The following is a 22,151-nucleotide window of genomic DNA, read 5'->3' as shown; positions in this document are numbered from 1 at the left end:
GATAGATGCCTTCTGTTGTGGTTCCAAAGGCATGCTTCAGCAGGACAGCGAAGAAAATCCCAAACAAGGTTGGTGCAAGAACACAGCCCTGCTTCCGATGTCAAAGGGGTCTGATGTGGACCCATCGAAGACAACAGTGCCCTTCATGTCCTTGTGGAAGGATCGGATGATGCTGAGGAGCCTGGGTGGACATCCAATCTTGGGGAGAATCTTGAAGAGGCCATCCCTGCTGACCAGGTCGAAGGCCTTCGTGAGATCTACGAAGGCTATAAAGAGTGGCTGTCGCTGTTCCCTGCATTTCTCCTGCAGTTGTCTAAGGGAGAATACCATATCAGTGGTGGACCTGTTGGCTCGGAATCCGCACTGTGATTCTGGATAAACGCTCTTTGCAAGTACCTGGAGCCTCTTTAGTGCAACTCGGGCAAACAACTTTCCTACAACGCTAAGGAGAGAGATGCCACGGTAGTTGTTGCAGTCACCCCTGTCGCCTTTGTTCTTGTACAGCGTGATGATGTTTGCATCCCTCATGTCTTGAGGTACTCCACCTTCTCTCCAGCAGAGACAGAGGATTTCATGCAGCTCATACTTCTAAGCTCATACTTCTCATACTTCATACAGTTCATACTTCTAAGAGTATATCAGCAAGTACTTTGAGTTCTGTCAGATGTATTTCATCCATCTGAATGACTTGAATTCCTTTTGGCCAGTTAGGTCATTTTTAATCAGCTCTCTGTCAGTCTTTATCTGCAGACCTGTCCCATTCCCATTTACACTATTCTTGTGGGACTGTGCGCACGCACACACAGAAAAATGAGACAGCATAAATGTTTGCACAATACCCCTTTTGGAAGAAGACAGGCAGTAGGAGTTGAGCAGTTCCCCCTTTTGTCCCCAGATAACAAGGCACACCTCTAATAAGGAACCCCTCCTTATTAAATCACTTCATTTCTCTTTGTCTTCCTGTAAGAATACCTTAAAAAAAAAACACCCAATTTTTTCTTGCTGTTTGTATGCCTGGCCAGACTCTCCTCATACTGAGCTTTAGCATTCCTGACACATCTGCACTACTTGTTTATACTTGTCTTCGGTGATCTCTCCTTCCATCCATTTCCTAGACCTGTCCTTTTTATCAACAATTCATCACTAAACCTCTTGTGCAGCCATAAAGGCTTTTTGAGATGTTGCCCCTTTTTCTTTCTCAGTAGAATTGTTTTTGATTGTGCCAGTAGGAACTCCCATCCATTTTGGGCTCCTTTTCCCTTTAGTTCATCTACCCAAGGAATCCCCCTAACTTTTCTCTGAATATATTAAAATCAACCCTGCTGAAATCTAAAAGGTACATGTTTCACTATGCATGGCTTCATCTTCCCATAAGATTGAGAATTCCAATGTTTCATAGTCACTTTTACCCAAAGTTCCTACTACTTTAATCTCATGGACCAATTCTTCCCTGCTAGTTTAGGTCAAGTCAGATAGCCTCTCCCCTCATTCCTTTGTCTGCCTTTGGGACTACAGTGGTCCCTCTGTATCCATAGGGGATCCATTCCTGGACCTCCTGCAGATACTGATTTCTCGCATAATCAAATCCATGGGGGACTCTGCTGGCAAACTGAATATGCCTCTCAGAAGCCTCCAGGAGGCCTTCTGAGGCACAGGGAGGCCGTGTGCGAACTACCCACACCTCAGAAGGTCTCCTGGAGGCTTTTGAAAGGCACTTCTGATTTGGAAAAAACCAGAAGTGCCTTTCTGAAGCATTCAGGACATCCTTTGAGGCATAGGGAGGCCGCACATGACCTCCCTGCACCTCAGAACATCTCCTCCTGGACATGACTGGAAGGCCCTTGAGGTCCTCCAAACATGGTCAAGGCATTTGAGTCAAATCCATGGGTGCCGAACCTGCAGATAAGGAGGACCCACTGCATTGTATTGCATCTGGGGTTAAAGTTCAAGGGACTCAACCAATAGGCCTCTATTTTCTATTGTAATAATAATTATGATGATCATATGGCCATCTGCATAATTTTTAATCTGACTCTGTGTGGTATGTTTGTAATAGCACAAATCATATTTCATTTGGTAGGCACAAACGCATTTGTTTTTAAGTGTAAATTCTGTTTGTGCTATATTATAGAAATGTCGATGAATAAAACTTTTAAATTAATAAAGAGAAAGTTGAAAATGTGCTATGTAGCAGCCATGTGCCACCATGCCAGAAATGGACCATAATACTATGAAAAAGAGAGAATGGCCCACAACTATCTGGGCCTTTCCAGAGTTGGGTATCACCAAGCATGTTTCCTTATCCCAGTGGTTTTCAAACTCTCCAGGAGAGTTTGAGCCACTGTAAGTGCTTGCGGGGGCAGGGGGAGGCAGCGGGGGTGGGTGGCAGTGGCACGATCCCCAGGATTGTGCCGCTCAGGGGCTTGGGAACACTTACCCAAGCCTCCTGCAGCCTCCCCAGGGTGTGGGGAGCCCAGTGCGAACCTTCGTTAGGGCTCCCCGCAGCACTGAATGTAAAAGCAGAGCGATCACACCCTGCCTCCGCTAAAGCAGAAGTGGAGCGCGATCGCTGCACTTTTACATTCACTGCTGCGGGGAGCCCTAACAAAGGTTCGCACTGGGCTCCCCACACCCTGGGGAGGTTGCAGGAGGCTTGGGTAAGTGCTCCCAAGCCCCTGCAGGCCCGTGAGCAACGCGATCCTGGAGATCGCGCCACTGCCTCCTCCCTGCCTCCAGGCTGCCCCCGCCCCTTAAGGCGGCAGAGGCCAGGGCCCACAGGCTGGGGTGTCACGACGCCCCAGTTTGAAAAGCCCTGCCTTATTCTTTGGTGATTGCGTGAAACACAGCAAAGCTGTGAGGTGAAAGTATCCCTGGCCCAGCTGATAATAACTATTTCTTCATCTTAAATATTTCAATTATACCTTTAGTGTGAGCCAAACCCATCCAACTAATTTTTCAAAGGGAAATGTGTAGCATTTATGGTCAGGTTTAAATAAGGTTTGTGATGGGAGGGGAGAGAAACTGACAAAAGGTCAAAACTGAAGTATCAAAATTAAAATTTAGTCTTAAGCCATTTCTACCCAATATTGTATGTACGCAACAGGATCAAATGTGCACACCTGTGGGCTGGACAAAAATGGGTTTAAGCATACTATCTGGCCCATGACTGCCGTAATTCTGAATACATACATTTAGGGCCCAGTCCTATCCAAGTTTCCAGCACCAATGCAGCTGTGCCAGTATGGTGTGTGGTGCATCCTGCAGTGGGGGGTGACAGTCACGGAGGCCTCGTCAAGATAAGGGAATGTTAGTTCCCTTACTTCAGGGCTCTATTGTGGTTGCATTGGTGCTGGAAAGTTGGATAGGATTGGGCTGTAAGAATCACAGGACAGGCTGCATTTTAAAGGCTATTGTTTCAAAATAAATATAACACTTCACTGCCATAATCTGTATTAGTTAGTGTTTCATGCATCTGATGAAATAGACCAAAGCTCTCTAGAGTCTGGCCAACAGGCTGGATCCAGTGCCCTCCCCCACATGAACAGCATTTACCATTCTGTGGGGGATCCTGCTGTTCGTGCCACAGATCACTCCTGACCTTTGTGCTTGCCAGTTTTAGATTGTGAGCCCTTTTGGGATAGGGAGCCTTGAGTTATATGATTTTTCTCTGTAAACAGCAATTAATTAATTAATTGCTAGTCACTTCCAGGATCTTTCACCCCAGCTAGCTTTGCGACCAGATTTTCTGGACATGCATGACTGGCTGGCGCGAAAGTCAAGTGCAATCCTCAGCACTCAAGAGAGACTCCCAGGCAGAACAGTAAGCTCCATCCACACCAGGGACAGTTTTACTGTCATGCGGCAGTCTCCACTTTGGAGACCGCTGAAATAGACTGTGGTTCTAGAAAGCTTCTGCTGAAATAGATTAGTCATTAAGGAGCACCAGATTCTTTTCTTTTTTTAAATTTCAGCTTTTTAAAGTTTTTTTTTATTATTTCAATCCAATCCTATGTAATGTACTCAGAATATACACAGAAGCCTCAATGAGTTCAGTGACATAATTGTGCACGGAATTTCAGCCTTCTCAGAAAAATCCTGTACCAAGAAAGACATCCTGTACCAAATGCATATTTAAAAACTTGTATTATTTTAAGTGAAACAAATTCATAAGATACATTTAAACACAAAAGAACATATTTTGATAATATATTTCGCCATTACTAGCATGGATATACCATTTTTAACAATAATAACATAAAGAGTATGCCTGCAAAATCAATTCAATTAGCACTACATATGTTAAGTAACATGGCTTTTACTGAAAGGAAATACACCTTGCCAAACCTATATTTCAAATAAACAAAAAGAGTTCTTCCACTAATCAAATATAATTGAGAACTATAAAACAGATTGTCAGTTGCAGCAAAGACCTCCACCGAAAGAGTGGTACAAAACATAGATGCATCGTTTTAAAGGATTCACAATCAAATAGGCAAAGTTCTGTTCATGGCTCTTGGGTGAAGGATAACACAGACCATGAGCATCCTAGAATGGAAAATATTTAGTATTAATATAATGTGGCAGCAACAGATATTTGTCAGAACATTCCGATACCTAATTTAAATGGGCTTTTGCTCTTGGATAGCCATTATCTGAAAATAAATAAATAGAACACTAAGAAAATGTTCCTAAAATGTATGAACTAAAAACTGAAATAAAGGTCAGTGAAATGTAAAATATGCTGGTTAAGCCTGCTTTTATAAACCCACCTCATCCTCCAGAACAACTTCCTCACCAACAGGAAGAAAGTACGTAGAATCTCTCCATTCCTAGCAGGCCCTTGTGAAGAGCCTGTACAAGAGGGACGGGCTCCATTTGAACCAGAATGGAACCAGACTGCTGGCGCATAACATTAAAAAGGTGGCAGAGCAGCTTTTAAACTGATCCCTGGGGGAAGGCCGACAGGAGCCGAGGGGCATCCGGTTCGGGACTCCTCATCCCTATGGGATGAGGATGGGGAGGTTAGAGAACAACAAGACAAAGGCAGGGTAGGAGAAGAAATTGGGAAAGGTAGGGAGATGGGATGTGATAGACGGTTTGGCACAATGAGAGGATGCGAGGACAAAGTAGCAAATAAGCAGCCCATCCTGGGGCATTCCGTGTATAAATGCTTTTATGCGAATGCCCGAAGTCTACGAGCAAAGGTGGGAGAACTGGAATGTCTGGTGACAAGGGAAAATATTGACATAGTGGGCATAACGGAAACCTGGTGGAATGCGGAGAATCAGTGGGATACCGCAATCCCGGGCTATAAACTCTACAGGAGGGACAGGCAGGGGCGTGTTGGAGGTGGGGTGGCCCTTTATGTTAAGGAAGGGATAGAATCCAGCAAAGTAGAGATTGAAGGTGGGTCCGACTCCACCGTAGAATCTCTGTGGGTTAAATTACCAGGCTTGTGCAGCGATGTAATACTGGGGGCGTGCTATCGTCCTCCAGACCAGAAATCTGATGGGGACCTTGAAATGAGGAAACAGATCAGGGAGGTGACAAGGAAGGACAGGGTTGTAATCATGGGGGACTTCAATTATCCTCATATTGACTGGGTCAATTTGTGTTCTGGTCACGATAAGGAAACCGGATTTCTTGACGTGCTGAATGACTGTGGCTTAGATCAGCTAGTCACGAAGCCCACCAGAGGACAGGTGACTCTGGATTTAATTTTGTGCGGTACGCAGGACCTGGTTAGAGATGTAAACGTTACTGAGCCATTGGGGAACAGTGATCATGCTGCGATCCGTTTTGACGTGCACGTTGGGGGAAGAATACCGGGCAAATCTCTAACAAAAACCCTTGACTTCCGACGGGCGGACTTCCCTCAAATGAGGAGGCTGGTTAGAAGGAGGTTGAAAGGGAGGGTAAAAAGAGTCCAGTCTCTCCAGAATGCATGGAGGCTGCTTAAAACAACAGTAATAGAGGCCCAGCAGAGGTGTATACCGCAAAGAAAGAAGGGTTCCACTAAATCCAGGAGAGTGCCCGCATGGCTAACCAGCCAAGTTAGAGAGGCTGTGAAGGGCAAGGAAGCTTCCTTCCGTAAATGGAAGTCTTGCCCTAATGAAGAGAATAAAAAGGAACATAAACTGTGGCAAAAGAAATGTAAGAAGGTGATAGGGGAGGCCAAGCGAGACTATGAGGAACGCATGGCCAGCAACATTAAGGGGAATAATAAAAGCTTCTTCAATTATGTTAGAAGCAGGAAACCCGCCAGAGAAGCGGTTGGCCCTCTGGATGGTGAGGGAGGGAAAGGGGAGATAAAAGGAGACTTAGAGATGGCAGAGAAATTAAATGAGTTCTTTGCATCTGTCTTCACGGCAGAAGACCTCGGCAGATACCGCTGCCCGAACGGCCCCTCCTGACCGAGGAGTTAAGTCAGATAGAGGTTAAAAGAGAAGATGTTTCAGACCTCATTGATAAATTAAAGATCAATAAGTCACCGGGCCCTGATGGCATACACCCAAGGGTTATTAAGGAATTGAAGAATGAAGTTGCAGATCTCTTGACTAAGGTATGCAACTTGTCCCTCAAAACGGCCACAGTGCCAGAAGATTGGAGGATAGCAAATGTCACGCCTATTTTTAAAAAGGGAAAGAGGGGGGACCCGGGAAACTATAGGCCGGTCAGCCTAACATCCATACCGGGTAAGATGGTGGAATGCCTCATCAAAGATAGGATCTCAAAACACATAGACGAACAGGCCTTGCTGAGGGAGAGTCAGCATGGCTTCTGTAAGGGTAAGTCTTGCCTCACGAACCTTATAGAATTCTTTGAAAAGGTCAACAGGCATGTGGATGCGGGAGAACCCGTGGACATTATATATCTGGACTTTCAGAAGGCGTTTGACACGGTCCCTCACCAAAGGCTACTGAAAAAACTCCACAGTCAGGGAATTAGAGGACAGGTCCTCTCTTGGATTGAGAACTGGTTGGAGGCCAGGAAGCAGAGAGTGGGTGTCAATGGGCAATTTTCACAATGGAGAGAGGTGAAAAGCGGTGTGCCCCAAGGATCTGTCCTGGGACCGGTGCTTTTCAACCTCTTCATAAATGACCTGGAGACAAGGTTGAGCAGTGAAGTGGCTAAGTTTGCAGACGACACCAAACTTTTCCGAGTGGTAAAGACCAGAAGTGATTGTGAGGAGCTCCAGAAGGATCTCTCCAGACTGGCAGAATGGGCAGCAAAATGGCAGATGCGCTTCAATGTCAGTAAGTGTAAAGTCATGCACATTGGGGCAAAAAATCAAAACTTTAGATATAGGCTGATGGGTTCTGAGCTGTCTGTGACAGATCAGGAGAGAGATCTTGGGGTGGTGGTCGACAGGTCGATGAAAGTGTCAACCCAATGTGCGGTGGCAGTGAAGAAGGCCAATTCTATGCTTGGGATCATTAGGAAGGGTATTGAGAACAAAACGGTTAGTATTATAATGCCGTTGTACAAATCGATGGTAAGGCCACACCTGGAGTATTGTGTCCAATTCTGGTCGCCATATCTCAAAAAAGACATAGTGGAAATGGAAAAGGTGCAAAAGAGAGCGACTAAGATGATTACGGGGCTGGGGCACCTTCCTTATGAGGAAAGGCTACGGCGTTTGGGCCTCTTCAGCCTAGAAAAGAGACACTTGAGGGGGGACATGATTGAGACATACAAAATTATGCAGGGGATGGACAGAGTGGATAGGGAGATGCTCTTTACACTCTCACATAATACCAGAACCAGGGGACATCCACTAAAATTGAGTGTTGGGCGGGTTAGGACAGACAAAAGAAAATATTTCTTTACTCAGCGTGTGGTCAGTCTGTGGAACTCCTTGCCACAGGATGTGGTGCTGGCGTCTAGCCTAGACGCCTTTAAAAGGGGATTGGACGAGTTTCTGGAGGAAAAATCCATTATGGGGTACAAGCCATGATGTGTATGCGCAACCTCCTGATTTTAGGAATGGGTTAAGTCAGAATGCCAGATGTAGGGGAGAGCACCAGGATGAGGTCTCTTGTTATCTGGTGTGCTCCCTGGGGCATTTGGTGGGCTGCTGTGAGATACAGGAAGCTGGACTAGATGGGCCTATGGCCTGATCCAGTGGGGCTGTTCTTATGTTCTTATGTTCTTATGTTCTTAAGAGGAAGAACAGAGTAGCGCTACACAGATAGCCCTGTTAGGTAGAGGAGGGGGCTGGGGGCTTGCTTAACTGAGTTAGGTTTTTTTTTGTCCATAATGGTCAAAGATATATCTTACAGATCTTACCAAGCTGCTCCTTATTACAGGGTTACTAAGCCTATTCACCTGGGAGGAAGCCCCACTGTATAGAGCAAAGCTTACATCTGAGTATACATACATACTGCAAGGCTATACTTCACACCAACCTGGAGGAAAGTCCTACTGAGCATAGTATACCTAAATAAACATGTATATAGTGCAAGTGGTATATAAATCATCATTATAATCAGATTAGATTGCAAATCTGATTGTACCTTCACAGTAATTTCTATGCTACCTAATCAGCATTTGCTTCATCCACATGCTATAATTATTTAGGATGCAATGACTATTTGCATCAAGTTATTCCATCCCACACTCTGCAGTGGGAATACATATGTATGTGTTCCCACTGCAGAGTGTGGGATGGAATAACTTGATGCAAATAGTCATTGCATCCTAAATAATCCTAAAGAGCCCTGCTGGATCAGGCCTAGGGGCCCATCTCATCCAGCTTCCTGTATCTCACAGCAGCCCACCAGATGCCTCAGGGACCAATCCTATCCAACTTTCCAGCTCTGGTGCAGCCACAATGCAGCCCTGAAGTAAGGGAACAAATGCTCCCATACACTAAAGAGGCCTATGTGAAAACATATATAAACAAATGCTGATTAGGTTCCCCCACTATAGGATAGAGTGCACACCCCATTGATATAGCTGCACCAGTTCTGGAAAACTGGATAGGATTGGGCTCTCAGGTAGCACACACAAAACAACAAGATACTTGCATTTGGCGTTCTATTTACACTCACACCCCACCAGAGAAGACACCAGATTGCAATTGGGTTTAACTTGTGCTACTTTAAAGTGACTAATTTTTAATGCATGAAACCTACTGAGAATACCTTCCCTCACTCACCATCTTCCATTAAATGCTGATACAACAAGGTTCAAATTGGATGTTTAAGACTTACAACAGGGGCAAGATCTTACAGTCATATTATACTCCTGTTGTTCCAGCTCCATAGATTGCCAGTTTAATTCCAGGTGCAATTCAAGGTCCTGCTTATGATAGTTAAAGCCTTAAACTGCTTATGATAGTTAAAGCCTTAGACTGCTTGGGACCAGGGTAATTGAATATCTCTCTTTCCCAATATGACTCTACCCATACCCTGAGGTCTTTGAGGTGTGGGAAGTCCTTGCACATCCCTCAACTCTCTGATGTGAACTAGAGGTAAGCCTTCTAAGTGGTGGCCCCCTCCTACTGAAACTTGCTCCCTTTGGAGGCCTACTGTGGCTGCTCACAGCATTCTTTAAAGACTTATTTGGGTAGGCTTTCTATGATTATATTCAGTTTAAGGGGTTTACTTTCTCTCATTTGGACTGTTTTTATTATGTAATACATGTTTTTCTATTTTGTTTGCTGTTTTATTATTACTGTTATTTTAAAAACTATGTTGTGAGCCACCTCAGATCTTGTGAGAGGGATGCAGGGTATAAGTCTTTTAAAACCAATAAATCAAACAAACCTGATAAAGGAGTGGGGGGTGTGTGTGTTGTATTGATTAAGGACACTGAAAGCAAACTAGTTTTGTTTTGGGAGATAGCAATAGAGACATACTAAATTTCTAACTATCCACAATGTGGAAATGCCAGTACCTTAGATATGCTTAGTGCTGGAATTATTTTAGTTCACAGTAGGTGAGTCAGATTTAAATAGCTGGGGAAGAGCAAACTCTATAATGATGGGGTATGTCCATTAATAGTTTGAGAGTAAAACAGCTCTGAAGTTAGTATTATCTTATCCACTGATTCTATCTTACTGAAGTTTTTTTTAATGTTTTTGATATGCTTATTTTTCTATTCAATTTTTAAAAATCCTTTTACTTAGATGTATAGCTAACAGGGTGTATGCTGATTATTCTCATTGACTTGCAAACGACAAATTGGTCATTCACTATTTCATTTTCTCAGTTAGGTGACCTAAGGCATTTTCACATGTAACTTAGAAAGGTTAATGCTTAAATTGGTCTATAAGCTATAGTGCTGCTCAATCTGCTGCATTTACATTCAAGACCAGGTAAATAGATATCATTCCAAAGCAACAGGAATGGATATGCAGAATAAGGATGCCTTGTCCCCATGGCTTAAGTACTTTAAAACTATACACATTGAAAGAAAGTGCATCTGCTTTGTTACATTCATTCTTAAGAAATGCATTATCTGAGTTCTTGGGGGACTTTTTGAACTTGGCAGAAAAAGATAAAGTAGAAGATTGTTATTTACTACATTGCCCATTATATGAGGGGATTTGGAAATCAGAACTTTGACAATGACTGAAAAAAAATTAAGTGTTTGTTGTAAATTAGAGTAGACAAAAGGGCCGCAGCTGTTGTATCATATGAAGAAGCTAAAATGGGGCACAGTTTGTTCAACTGATTGGCTGATTCTAAAGAATTTGTAGCCTGACCTTAACAAGCTACCAGTATGTTTATCTTTAACATGATTACAGATATCTTTGCATTCGATGTTGCATAATTTCCATTTAATTAGTACAATGTATACATTTGTTGATGTTACTGTATACTAGCCTCTGGATGGCTAGCATCATCAGAATAAAAGCAATAATAATATGAACAATAAAAAATACAGCAAACAGTAGGGAGGAAATGACCAAGAACTATTCCTTGGCTGATGATGGAGCTCAGCTGGTCATGCTTGTCTTCCACAGTTGACAGTTTTATATAAATAATGTCATCTATATAGCAAAACCGTCCTTGTGCTAGTGATTATGGCTAACAATAAAGATTGACTGATTACGGCTGCCGCAATCCTAGACACAGTTATCAGAGGGTGAGCCCCTCTGAATGCTGATGGACTTGTTTCTGAGTAAACATGCTTAGGACTGAGCTGTAAGTTGGTCTGTGATGAAAAATGTGAAACTTGCATCAACTAGATTTTTCTACTACACCAACTAGAAGTATTTTCAGATTTCATTTCTGCATTGTCTCCTGCAATGGCAATATTCGTATTTAGTGCTGGCAAAGATCAAATGTGCTTTCTACAACCGATATTAAACCTGTTTCCTCAGAAGCAAGTCACAGTAAATGCAGTTTTTTAATTAGAGTTTTGTGAGCATACTTGGGTTAATAATTAAACTAATACTAATAGGACTTACAGTCACTCCATTAGAACCCCCCACCCCAGTATTGCATCCACTGATTTGCACAGGCTCCCTAGGGATAGAGAGAGAGCCAGGGATAAAGATAAAGAGAGAGCCAGGGTGGTGTAGTGATTTGGGAGGTGGACTTAGACCTGGATGATCCAGCTTCAATATCCCCCTCAGCCACAAAGCTTCCTGGGTAACCTTGGGCCAGTCACTTTCTCTCAGCCTCACCTACCTCACAGGGTTGTTGTGAGGACAAGAAAGAGGGGAGGAGCAGCTGTGTAAACCGCCCTGAGCTTTTTGGAGGAAGGGCGGTATAAAAATGTGAAAAATAAATAATAAAAAATTAAATAAATAAAGAGAGATCCTTCCCAGCCCTACTTGGGGATGGTGGGGACTGAGCCTAGGATATCCTGCAGCAAAGCTCATGTTCCACCACAGATCTATGGACCCTCCCTAATTACTTCCAAGGAAGTCATATTAGATACCCATGAAAATGAAAATATTAGATCTTGTAGTGATCATAGGATCATATTTCACACTCAAGTCTATGGCTGAGAGCTTGAAACTTGCCTAGTCTTCTCATGAATCACTGCCAGATCTGAATGACACAGGCAAGTTCCCCATGTATAAATTGGAAATAATATCCTACACTGTGGTAGATTCAAAGAGAATATAAAGTTGCAATGCATTTTGTAAATTTAAAGAGCGCTGTATAAGTGGCAATGATTAAAGACAGACACATGTTCACACTGAGCAGTATATCCATTGGCTACTTTAATCAATTTTGCTTGAGGAAGTGCTGTGCAAAACTCAATTATCTGTATTTCTGCCAGTAAATATATAATCCAGTACATATATAGTCTTAACCTCTAAAAAGTTAGAAGAGTAGAATAATTTATTTTAACTATTTATATAGTTCTCCTGATCTAAATTGCTTGAAGAGAAGGGCTGTGCTTACTTAAGTCCTCTGATCATAGATGCCATACACCCTGTTCAAGAGTAGCATCTGTTTTACACTGTCTGTTGTAACTTGTAATAGGTTGCAAGAGCACAATATTCAGCTGGTACTTTGGAAAAATGTGATTAACTGAATGACAATAATCAAAGTGAGTGTAATTATTATTATGCCACTGTATACCACTGCTAGGGCTGGAATCCCTAGCACGTATGCACTGCTGAAACAGAGATGCCTGCGTTGGCTTGGTCATGTCGTGAGAATGGACGATGGCCAGATCCCAAAGGATCTCCTCTATGGAGAACTCGTGCAAGGAAAGCGGCCTACAGGTAGACCACAGCTGCGATACAAGGACATCTGCAAGAGGGATCTGAAGGCCTTAGGAGTGGACCTCAACAAGTGGGAAACCCTGGCCTCTGAGCGGCCCGCTTGGAGGCAAGCTGTGCAGCATGGCCTTTCCCAGTTTGAAGAGACACTTGGCCAACAGACCGAGGCAAAGAAGGAAGGCCCACAGCCAGGGAGACAGACCAGGGACAGACTGCACTTGCTCCCAGTGTGGAAGGGATTGTCACTCCCGAATTGGCCTTTTCAGTCACACTAGACGCTGTTCCAGAACCACCTTTCAGAGCGCGATACCATAGTCTTTCGAGACTGAAGGTTGACAACTACATACTGTATTAAGAATGATGCTGTTGAACACCCCTTAAACATTTGTATATTATACCAGCTTGCCTATAAATCAATACCATAAATTCATGGGTACCAAATCCATAGATAACATGGACTCACCTGTAATTTATAGAATTAGCCACCACAAAATATGGTGATAATCTTTAAAAGGACCTTAGGTCCCAATCCTATCCAATTTTCCAACACTGATGCAGCTGCAATGCAGCCCTGAGGTAAGGGAACAAATGCTCTGTTACTTTGAGGAGGCCTCAGTGACTGCCCCCTCACCACAGGATGCAGCACATGCCCCACTGGCATAGCTGCATCAGTGCTGGAAAGTTGGATAGGATTGGATCGTCAGACATCTTTAAAAGGGGCCTAGACAAATTCATGGAGGACAGGACTGTCAATGGACTACCAGTCATGACAGCCACATAGAACCACCACGTTCAGAGAGAGTATGCTACTGAATATCAACAGCAGGAGATGACATGAACTATACATCCCACTTCTAGACTTTCTGGAGGCACCTGATTGGTCACTGATGTAAACAGGATGCTGATCTAGCAGAATTCGTCTTGAGCTCTTAATCAGAATAATCAATGCACTGCGTTGTTGCAGTAACATCACAACTCTTTTGTTTTGTTGCATGCAACAATTCATAAGTTCACAGTACTGTGTGAATAATATTGTGAACAATCATATTCACAATATACAGTACACAATTCTTGAAAAGATGAAGAACAGGCTTGGCACTCAAGACTAGCAGAATAATGAGACAAGCAGAAAATATTATTGACCTATTCATCAAAGCTTCCACTGAGTTCAAAAGCACAATCATTTTAACCACAATGAAGAGTTCATCAGCCTCTTCAGTTGAGGGTGGGTGGCCACCATTTGTTACAGTAGTTTGCACTCTGGGACTAGGGTTAGATTCTCAGCTGTTGCGAAATGATCATATAGCAAGACTGACTGGGACAGCTTTCTTTCACCTGTGTTTGACTACTGAAAGATTGTTGTTTTTATTTTTTATTTTCAGACCCAGACATAAATACAATAGTCCATGGCTAGGTTATCACAAACATCAGATGGCTGCAGAGAAAAAAAAGTAACACAAGCTGGAACCTTACACACACTCGACTTGGAGTAAGCCCTACTAAACACATGGGATTTACTTTTGAATAAAATATGTATACGGTTGTATGACAAAGTGACAAATATGTGAATAAAATGTACACACACAACTCAAAATACAGCAGCATAGAAATGTCTATTGCCTTACGTCAGTGATTTTCAACCTTTTTCATCTCATGGCACACTGACAAGGCATCAAAATTGTCAAAGGCACACCATCTGGTTTTTGACAATTGACAAGGCACACCATGCTGCCAGTGGGGGGATCATATCCCCATTGGCCCTACTAATTAAATGATCTTCCTCCAAATTCTTGTGGCACACCTGTGGACCACTCGCAGCACACTAGTGTGCCACGGCACAGTGGTTGAAAATGGCTGCCTTAAGTAGATGTTCTCGGCAGGAGCACAGGGTCCAATTCATTTGAAAGATCACTGTGCAAGTGGAAAATGTTGCGTCAAAATTCATAAACTAATTGACACTATCAAAGTGGCCCTTGAACTCACAATAATATTGAATGCAGTCAAGTGCCTCAGTATCTAGGCCACCATGTCTCTTAGTACAGAAGACACAAGGGACACTCCTCTACATGTCTACTCAGAAGTAAGTCCCAGTGTGTTCAACGTGGCTTACTCCCAGGAAAGTGTGTACAGGATTGCAACCTCAGTTTAGTTCTCAATGTTAAAATGTATAACACAACTTCAAGGGAGAGAATAAGAAAAAATTACTCCTCTCAGAAATCAGGATGTGGAATCACCTTCTAAAACGTCATCCACATCTCAAAAAGGATACAGTAGAACTGGAAAAGGCATAGAAGAGATCGAGCAAACTGATTAGTGGGCTGGGGCATCTCTCTTATGAAGAAAGGCTACATTTTGAGGTCTAGAAAGAAGTGTGTGGGGGAGCATGATTAAGACATATAAAATTATATATGGGGTAGATGGAGGGAAGGTCTCTTCCCTTTCACACAACATCAGAAGCAGGGGACATACATTAAAATTGAGTGATGGAAGAATTAGGACAAAAGAAAATATTTCTTGATCCAGCGGTAATTAATCTGTGGAACTCCTAGCCCCAGGATGTGGTGATGGCACTTGGCCTAGATGCCTTTAAAAGATTGGTCAGATTTATGGAGGAAAAGTTCATCATAGGTTAATTAAAAGCCATGATGGGTATATTCAAACTCCAGGTTTCAGAGAGAACCTATCTGAATGCCAGATGCAAAGGAGTGGCAACAGGATTCCAGTGTTGTCTTCTGTCTTCCCTGAGGCTTCTGATGGGCCACTGTGAGATACAGGAAGCTGGACTAGATGGGCCCTTGGCACGATCCAGCAGGGTTCATCTTTTGCTTTTATGTAAATGGTCCAACCTCAAATACTTCTAAATTTGCAGTCCTATACTGGCGTTTACTTCTGAATAAGCATATACAGGATTACACCACAGATTCAGTTGTTTGAAACAGGAGAGATCTGAACATGTGCTTAACTGTCTCAATGGAATTTTGTCCCAATGACTCAACTGTGGTTAGATAATACCCAAAACTGTGTGGTTATTGTGAGTAGTCTTTATTTGTTTTATTTTAAAATTATGTTTGAGAATATTTGAAGCCATATGCTTGCCCTGATTATACTTACATATGCACAGACTTTAAAGACAGTAGATACTATATTTATTGCCTTAGTTTCAGGATCCTTTTGAACACTGAAATTCACAAAAAGAAAGAAAAACCTGATTTAAATGCAGACATCTAGACAAATTAAAAGCCACACCGTACAACACAAGTTATTTCTATCCCCCTTTCTTCCCAGAATCTCCAAGAATGGTGTAGGTAGTATCATCACTACTGCCACCTCCTCTTGATTCTCATGACAGCCTTAGGAGATAGATGAGGCTGATAAACAGCAATGACAGGTTCAAGGTCACCCAGTGAGTTTCATGACTGAGAAGGGATTTATACCTGGATCTCCCCCAGCCCTAGTCCCTACACCACGCTAGCTCCAAATTTTCCAAGGACCAAAATAAACATTTCCAACAGACTGACTGGAAGATAGAATACAAGATCCAATGGGGTCTTAAGGAAAAAGAGAACACGAGGATAACTAGTAGACGTACAAAATACACCAGCAAAGAGAGTTGAAAATGCTTCCAAAGATGAGGCTCCACTATTAAAAAAATTATAACATGAGTTGGCAGCTGATTTGCTATAGTGGATATTTGTTATAAGCTGCCTTTAGGGACCCCTTAGGCAAAAGCAGTGGAGTTCAAATGGAATTACATAATTCATTATTGAGGACAATAGGAAAGGGGCTCAGAAGGATAGAGTGGTGCTCCCTACCTAATGAATACTGTATATCAAGCTGAAGAAGACTTCTAAAGAACCCCCCACCCCCACCCAAGGCTGCATAGCAAGAATGGGAGAGGAAAACCAAATGTTCCATGTAACCCACATGCCAGAAATTGCTGTGAAAGTGTTCCACTTGCAAGCTGCTAATGAGCAACCACCCTACAAGAAGTTGTTGGGTCTGCTTTCTAGCAGAAAGCCTGATTCTGACAATCATCTCTGTAGACAGTGCTGTTCCTTTTATAATGGCTAGGGCAGAGGTTCCCAAAGCGTGCATCACTACACCCTGGGGCATTGCGAAGCACTCGCTAGAGTAGGCCAGCAGTGAGACTGCTAGATGACCATACCAACCAACAGTGGCAGGAGGCTCAGATCGGCGGGAAGAGCTCCTTCATGTGGTTTTCACAAGCTTGAAAAAGCCCTCTCACCTGCCCTGAGCCTCTCACCACTGTTTGAACCACCGTGTCTGGTTTCCCAACCTGAAATAAGTGGCAATGACATGATCGCGTCTTTGCATCATTCCAGGTGCTGGGGTGTCATGTTTGGGAAGCACTGAGCTTCGGGGAACTATCTAGGCATTTATGCCTGTGTTGCCACACCACTTCCCATACAACTGTGCCTGCTTCTGGTCAGATCAAAGATTCCATGGTGGACCTGCAACCTGCCAGAGTTCAGGTGCCAGAGAAAGAAGCCATTTTGTTATTTTTATGCAATGACTTGAAATTTAGTTCAGTTGAACGGAACTGATGGAAGGTTTTATTACACACAAATTATGGTTCTAAAGCTTTCAACTCCAACAGCAACTGAAAGAGAAGCACAGAATTCCTAAACCATTTAAACAGATGCAGTTTTACCAGTTATTTATACAAGTATGTGGTTCATGAAAATGAGGTTCACAATGGAACAAGTTTACCTCACTAGATCTTTATATAATGCCTTTGTTGCTTCTAAGTATGGACCAAGTTCATCTTCATATTGACAGAGAGCTCCTCCAAGGCAAAGATGCTTAAAAAGACAGAAGAGAAATTCCTCACGGTCCAAATGGCTGAATAAGTCATAGTGGTCTGAATCTTCTAGAAGTAGTACCTTCCATGAAATAAGGAATACAGTATGATTTGGGAAACACTTAAAAGATACTATCTGTGTTAAATACAAACACTGATTACACAGGCCAACACACATTTTGCTTCCTTAAACGTTACACCAATTCCTGGGTATATTTGGGGTGCCAATTCCAAAAATGGCATTCGTTTTGCCCTATCACGTCTAGTTTTGGAGACACAGCATAGCCTCTTTAGTAAATGGTTCAAGCAGCTTCCTCATGAGGAAGCCTACACCATGGCTTCCTCATGAGGAAGTTGCTTGAACCATTCACTAATGAGGCTATACTATATCTCCAAAATTAGACATGATAGGGCATTTGGATGGATGCCATTTTTGGAATCGGCACCCCAAATTCATATCAAACCACCATAAAGTTTGGGACTTTTCTGACCCTCAATTTTGTAGGCCTGTGTTATATACTCCCAGTACTTTCTATTTACACAAGGTTTGTTAACTAATTTGGGTAAAAGTTAAGAATTTTTCATCATAAGAGACTTTACAGGCAGACGCTTGATTCTAACCATCAGATGCCATTGGGCTTATGAAGAAATAAGCAGTATGTGGCAAAAAAATCTTTGTAAGGGCCCAAGAATCTTTTCTATAGCCATGCCCAGGTTAGGAAAACTGTCTGTGCTATTAACCTCCCAAGGCAGGTCTGCCTTCCTTCTCTCTGCTGCTTGGCCAAGATGCTGAGATGATAGGACCCTGCCTTACACCAAATCAGAACATTAGTCCACCTGAGTCAGTATTATCACACTAACTGGCAGCAGTTTTCCAAAGTTTCAGGCAGGAATTTTTCCCCACCTGTTGGGGAAAGCTGTTGGGGACTTTCTGCATACAAAGCACAAGCTCTACCACTGGGCCTCAGCCCTTTCCTAAAGACCTTCTTATATGCCATTACATACTCTCTTACTGTTAAGAACAGAGTGTTTCTTGTTGTTTTATCCACACTTCTTCTCATTTGATTCTGTGATGACTGTGCTGCCCTTTTTTTTACACTGTTTTGTGCACTGTTGATGGATTGATTTAGCGTTTTTTTAAACTGTTCTATTAGCTGCCTTGAGCATTTTAGACATGAAAAGTGAGATTAAAAATCCTAATAAATAATAACACAATAAATTACTTTTATAAGCTTTCACAAGAGATACTTGAGTATCGCTGACCTATGTAGAGAGGAGGTCTGTATATATATATAATCTTATGAAAAGAAAACCTTGGGATAAATTGCAATAGAACTGTGTTTTGATTCAAGTTGGAAAATTCCATTTCTGCTTTGAAAAATACCAGTAGAAAATATGGATGGAAAATGGACATTACTGAGCAGTTCCTAATCAAATTATGGCTACTGGCAAGAAATGTACTGACCTTTCTCAACTCATCTGCAATAAGAATCTCATTGTGGTATTCATCATAACACTTTACAATATGTCCATTTTCTCGAACAACTCCTTCACAATATAATCGGTCAAAAAACGACATAGAAACTTGTGTGCACAGAACTTTCTTAACCTCAGCTTTTCTCACATTGCTACCTGAAATGTAAGGCACAAATCAAAGTGAAGGAATATATACAATAACTTACAGTTGTGGGTCTATAAAGTTATACTTTCACAGCTGAATAAAGTCTAATAAGGAAGACTAACAAATATACTGAAAATAAATACAAATACTTTTCATGCCAGTGCAGCAAGTGGGTAGAGTATTGAATCTGGAGACAGGAAACTGTGGTGCCAGTTTCAACTACAAATGTCACAGCAGAGCAGTTCTTAGCAGCCATTCCTGCGCTTAGTACAAACAGCTACCCCATACCTGGAAGTAATTCTAATGCACAACAGGCAGTATTGTAGAACGGGCAAGGAAATGCAGAACATTATGACAGGACACAGGGGAAGTGGGAACTAGATGTTATGGAGGAGAATGACATAGCAAACAATTTTCAGTAGCATTCCCATATTCTTTGCAACACATAGTTCCACACCCTGTGGATGGCCTAGACCAGTGGTTCTCAAACTGGTGGACTGCAGGCTAGGATGTTCTGATCAGCAAACAATCCTAATTGTGGAGGTAAGCCAACTCTGGAAATACTTGAAACTAGCCTATCTGCAGTTATTTCCCAAAGCACAGACACCAACTAAGGCAAAACAGGTTGCAGGAAACTGCCATCCAGAGATAACCAAAAAGGGCATACCTGAGGCGACCACAACACAATCTAGCAAATGGCTTAGAGCAGGGGTGCTCAAACTTTCAACTTTAGGGATGCTGGACCTTTAACAAGCGTACAGAAGAGAGAACTGCAGCAGGTGCAACTTGTCATCCCACAGATGACAAGCTGCACCTGCTGAAATTCTCTCTTCTACTTGTATATACTTGTTAAAGGTCCAGCATCCCTAAAGTTGAAAGTTTGAGCACCCCTGGGCTTAGAGCCCAGTCCTATCCAACTTTCCAGTACAGGGGCAACCGCAATGCAGTCACAAGGTAAGGAAACAAATGTATCCTTAACTTGAAAAGGCCTCTGTGACTGCTCCCCCACCGAAGGATACAGGGCATGCCCCAGTGGCATGGCTGCATCAGAGCTGGAAAGTTGGATACGTTACAAAGAAATGGTGGGTAATCCATCACTCCTAGCTAAAAGATTTCTCCAGTTGAGTTATTGGAGCTTAGTACTACAGAATGCAAAGAGTTGAGGTTGTCTACCATTCACAGAAAAAACAAACAAACACATAGAGAAAAATTACCAACATGTAGTTGGTTAGTTTTGGGTTGAAGGAAATGATGGGCTAGTTACTACAATCCAATTTGATTCAATTAAGCAATACCAGTAGTTTTATACATGGGGCCAAAGCAACAGCACAAATTATTAGAATAAATAGAAATATCAAACACAGATAAAGGATCCTGAAGAAGTGAGAATCAAAATACATGAATATCCTTTATCTATTCAGAAAAAGAATATTTTCTGCTCCTTGATCATTCTGTCACTGAGAATTTATAACTGTGAATCATAATACTTTTACACAGTGGAAGTTGTTGCAGGAGAAGAGGGATTAACACATGAAATATTTGAAAAAGAGAAGCTTGTCCGAAGTATTTACCTAATGTAGTCCACTGTCCAGAAGCTGAAAGTAATTTCAAATTGTTGTTAACATTTGGGTGATTAAAAAAGGCCTAACATGGAAAGAAAGCAACAGTTGATTAGTTAAATAGATTCAGTTACAAAATAAGATTTGATAGATACTGTATGTCAAATGATATTGATTCAGCTTGACTCCTAAACTCATCCTTCCAAAGGGCTGATATTTGGGATTACTATCCATAATAGGATTTACTTTCATGAAACTACTGCAAGGCACTCCACTGATGAAGTCTATAACATAAAGATAATTTATACCATGTCTACTGATAAATCAGAAAGGTTTGCCCAGCTGCTTCTGGGCAAAGCTAGTACAGCCCTGCAGAATCACAGGAATATGAACTTTCCATTTTAAATTCTCCCCCCCAACAGAAGTCACAATGCAGAAAACGGTATGTTAATATGTCTTCAGGGTACAAATCTAGAAAAGTTACTTTTCAATGTTGTTTGAATACTAGTGCTCTTTTAAACAAAGATTTACAATTACTTTTATTTAATATATGAAACTGTTATACTGAGCAGATCATGAATGGGGTTCATGGAGACCCGGAATGTCTGCTCTGAATCACACTTCAAGGTCTTAGGTGGAGGTTTTTGCCAAGTCTGGTATCTCAGGACCGCCCCCCCCCACGCCTTTTCCCTTCCTCAGAGATATCAGGAATTGAACCAGACAGTTTCACTGCACTGATTTGCACACATACAGTATCATTTATTGCCAAGGGATATATTTAAAATTACAAAGAGTCATGCTGCACAGCACTTTTACATTAATAATATAGTTCTATGTAAAAATAATATTGGGAAACTACCATGATAAAGTCATCCTGCTGATAGACTTTGAAATTTTGGTCAAAGCTGAATGCCTGAGCTGTGATTCTGCCATTCATGGACCTGAAAAAAAGTAGAAAGAAGTCATTGATCGGATTGGTCTACACTTGCAGTACAGTAAAATTGGAATGTGGTGATGAAACTGATTTTATCACTTGAGGTTTCAGGCAGGGGAGAACCTATTTGAATGTTCTCCCAAAGGGAGGGGGAAATATCTACAAGAGATTCTTGCAATAACAAGCAAGGTGTGCTAGAAGTGTTCTCCCTGATTGATTGATGGATTTATTTTTTAACATGGCATTTCTTTCATCCGATACAGTTTTTCACCTCATCCACAACGTATAAATGTAAAAAGACAGTCAAATGCAGCAACAGTTTATACACATAATATTGTTTTCTGGGTATGGCAGGTTTAAAGTTGCTTATACTGTAGCTGCATACACAAAAAGATTCTGTGTGAATTGGGAATGCAAGACTCTCACCCATACATCCACACATTTAAAGCTTGGATTTCACAGCCCAGCCCATGAGACATGGGTGTTTCTCATTTGCAGACCACACCTTTATCTACATGCAAAAG

The 22,151-nt window shown here is 42.1% G+C and overlaps 1 protein-coding gene across 1 annotated transcript; it reads right to left on the bottom strand.

The window, feature by feature from the left end:
- Positions 1-4,413: 4,413 nt before the first annotated feature.
- On the bottom strand, positions 4,414-21,634 carry CFAP300 (cilia and flagella associated protein 300). Its single transcript, XM_066622347.1, has 6 exons — positions 21,553-21,634; positions 20,706-20,778; positions 18,979-19,145; positions 17,423-17,595; positions 15,803-15,869; positions 4,414-4,545 (listed from the first exon to the last, which is right to left on the bottom strand). The coding sequence occupies exons 1-6, from the start codon at positions 21,628-21,630 to the stop codon at positions 4,414-4,416; spliced, it is 690 nt and encodes a 229-aa protein (XP_066478444.1). The 5' UTR covers positions 21,631-21,634.
- Between the last annotated feature and the right edge of the window lie 517 nt (positions 21,635-22,151).

This window comes from Tiliqua scincoides, chromosome 3, assembly GCF_035046505.1.
Source record: "Tiliqua scincoides isolate rTilSci1 chromosome 3, rTilSci1.hap2, whole genome shotgun sequence".
NCBI lineage: Eukaryota > Metazoa > Chordata > Lepidosauria > Squamata > Scincidae > Tiliqua > Tiliqua scincoides.
This window is presented reverse-complemented; position numbering and strand designations above follow the sequence as displayed.

Bases quoted from the DNA above. Each gene is read 5' to 3' on its own strand.
- CFAP300 (XM_066622347.1), bottom strand. From the start codon at position 21,630: ATGAATGGCAGAATCACAGCTCAGGCATTCAGCTTTGACCAAAATTTC. The intron at 15,870-17,422 runs GTAAACTTGTTC...TGTGAATTTCAG, and splicing joins TTATATAAAGATCTAGTGAG to TGTTCAAAAGGATCCTGAAA. The intron at 4,546-15,802 runs GTAAGTATAATC...TTTCCATTCTAG, and splicing joins TCTTTAAAGTCTGTGCATAT to GATGCTCATGGTCTGTGTTA.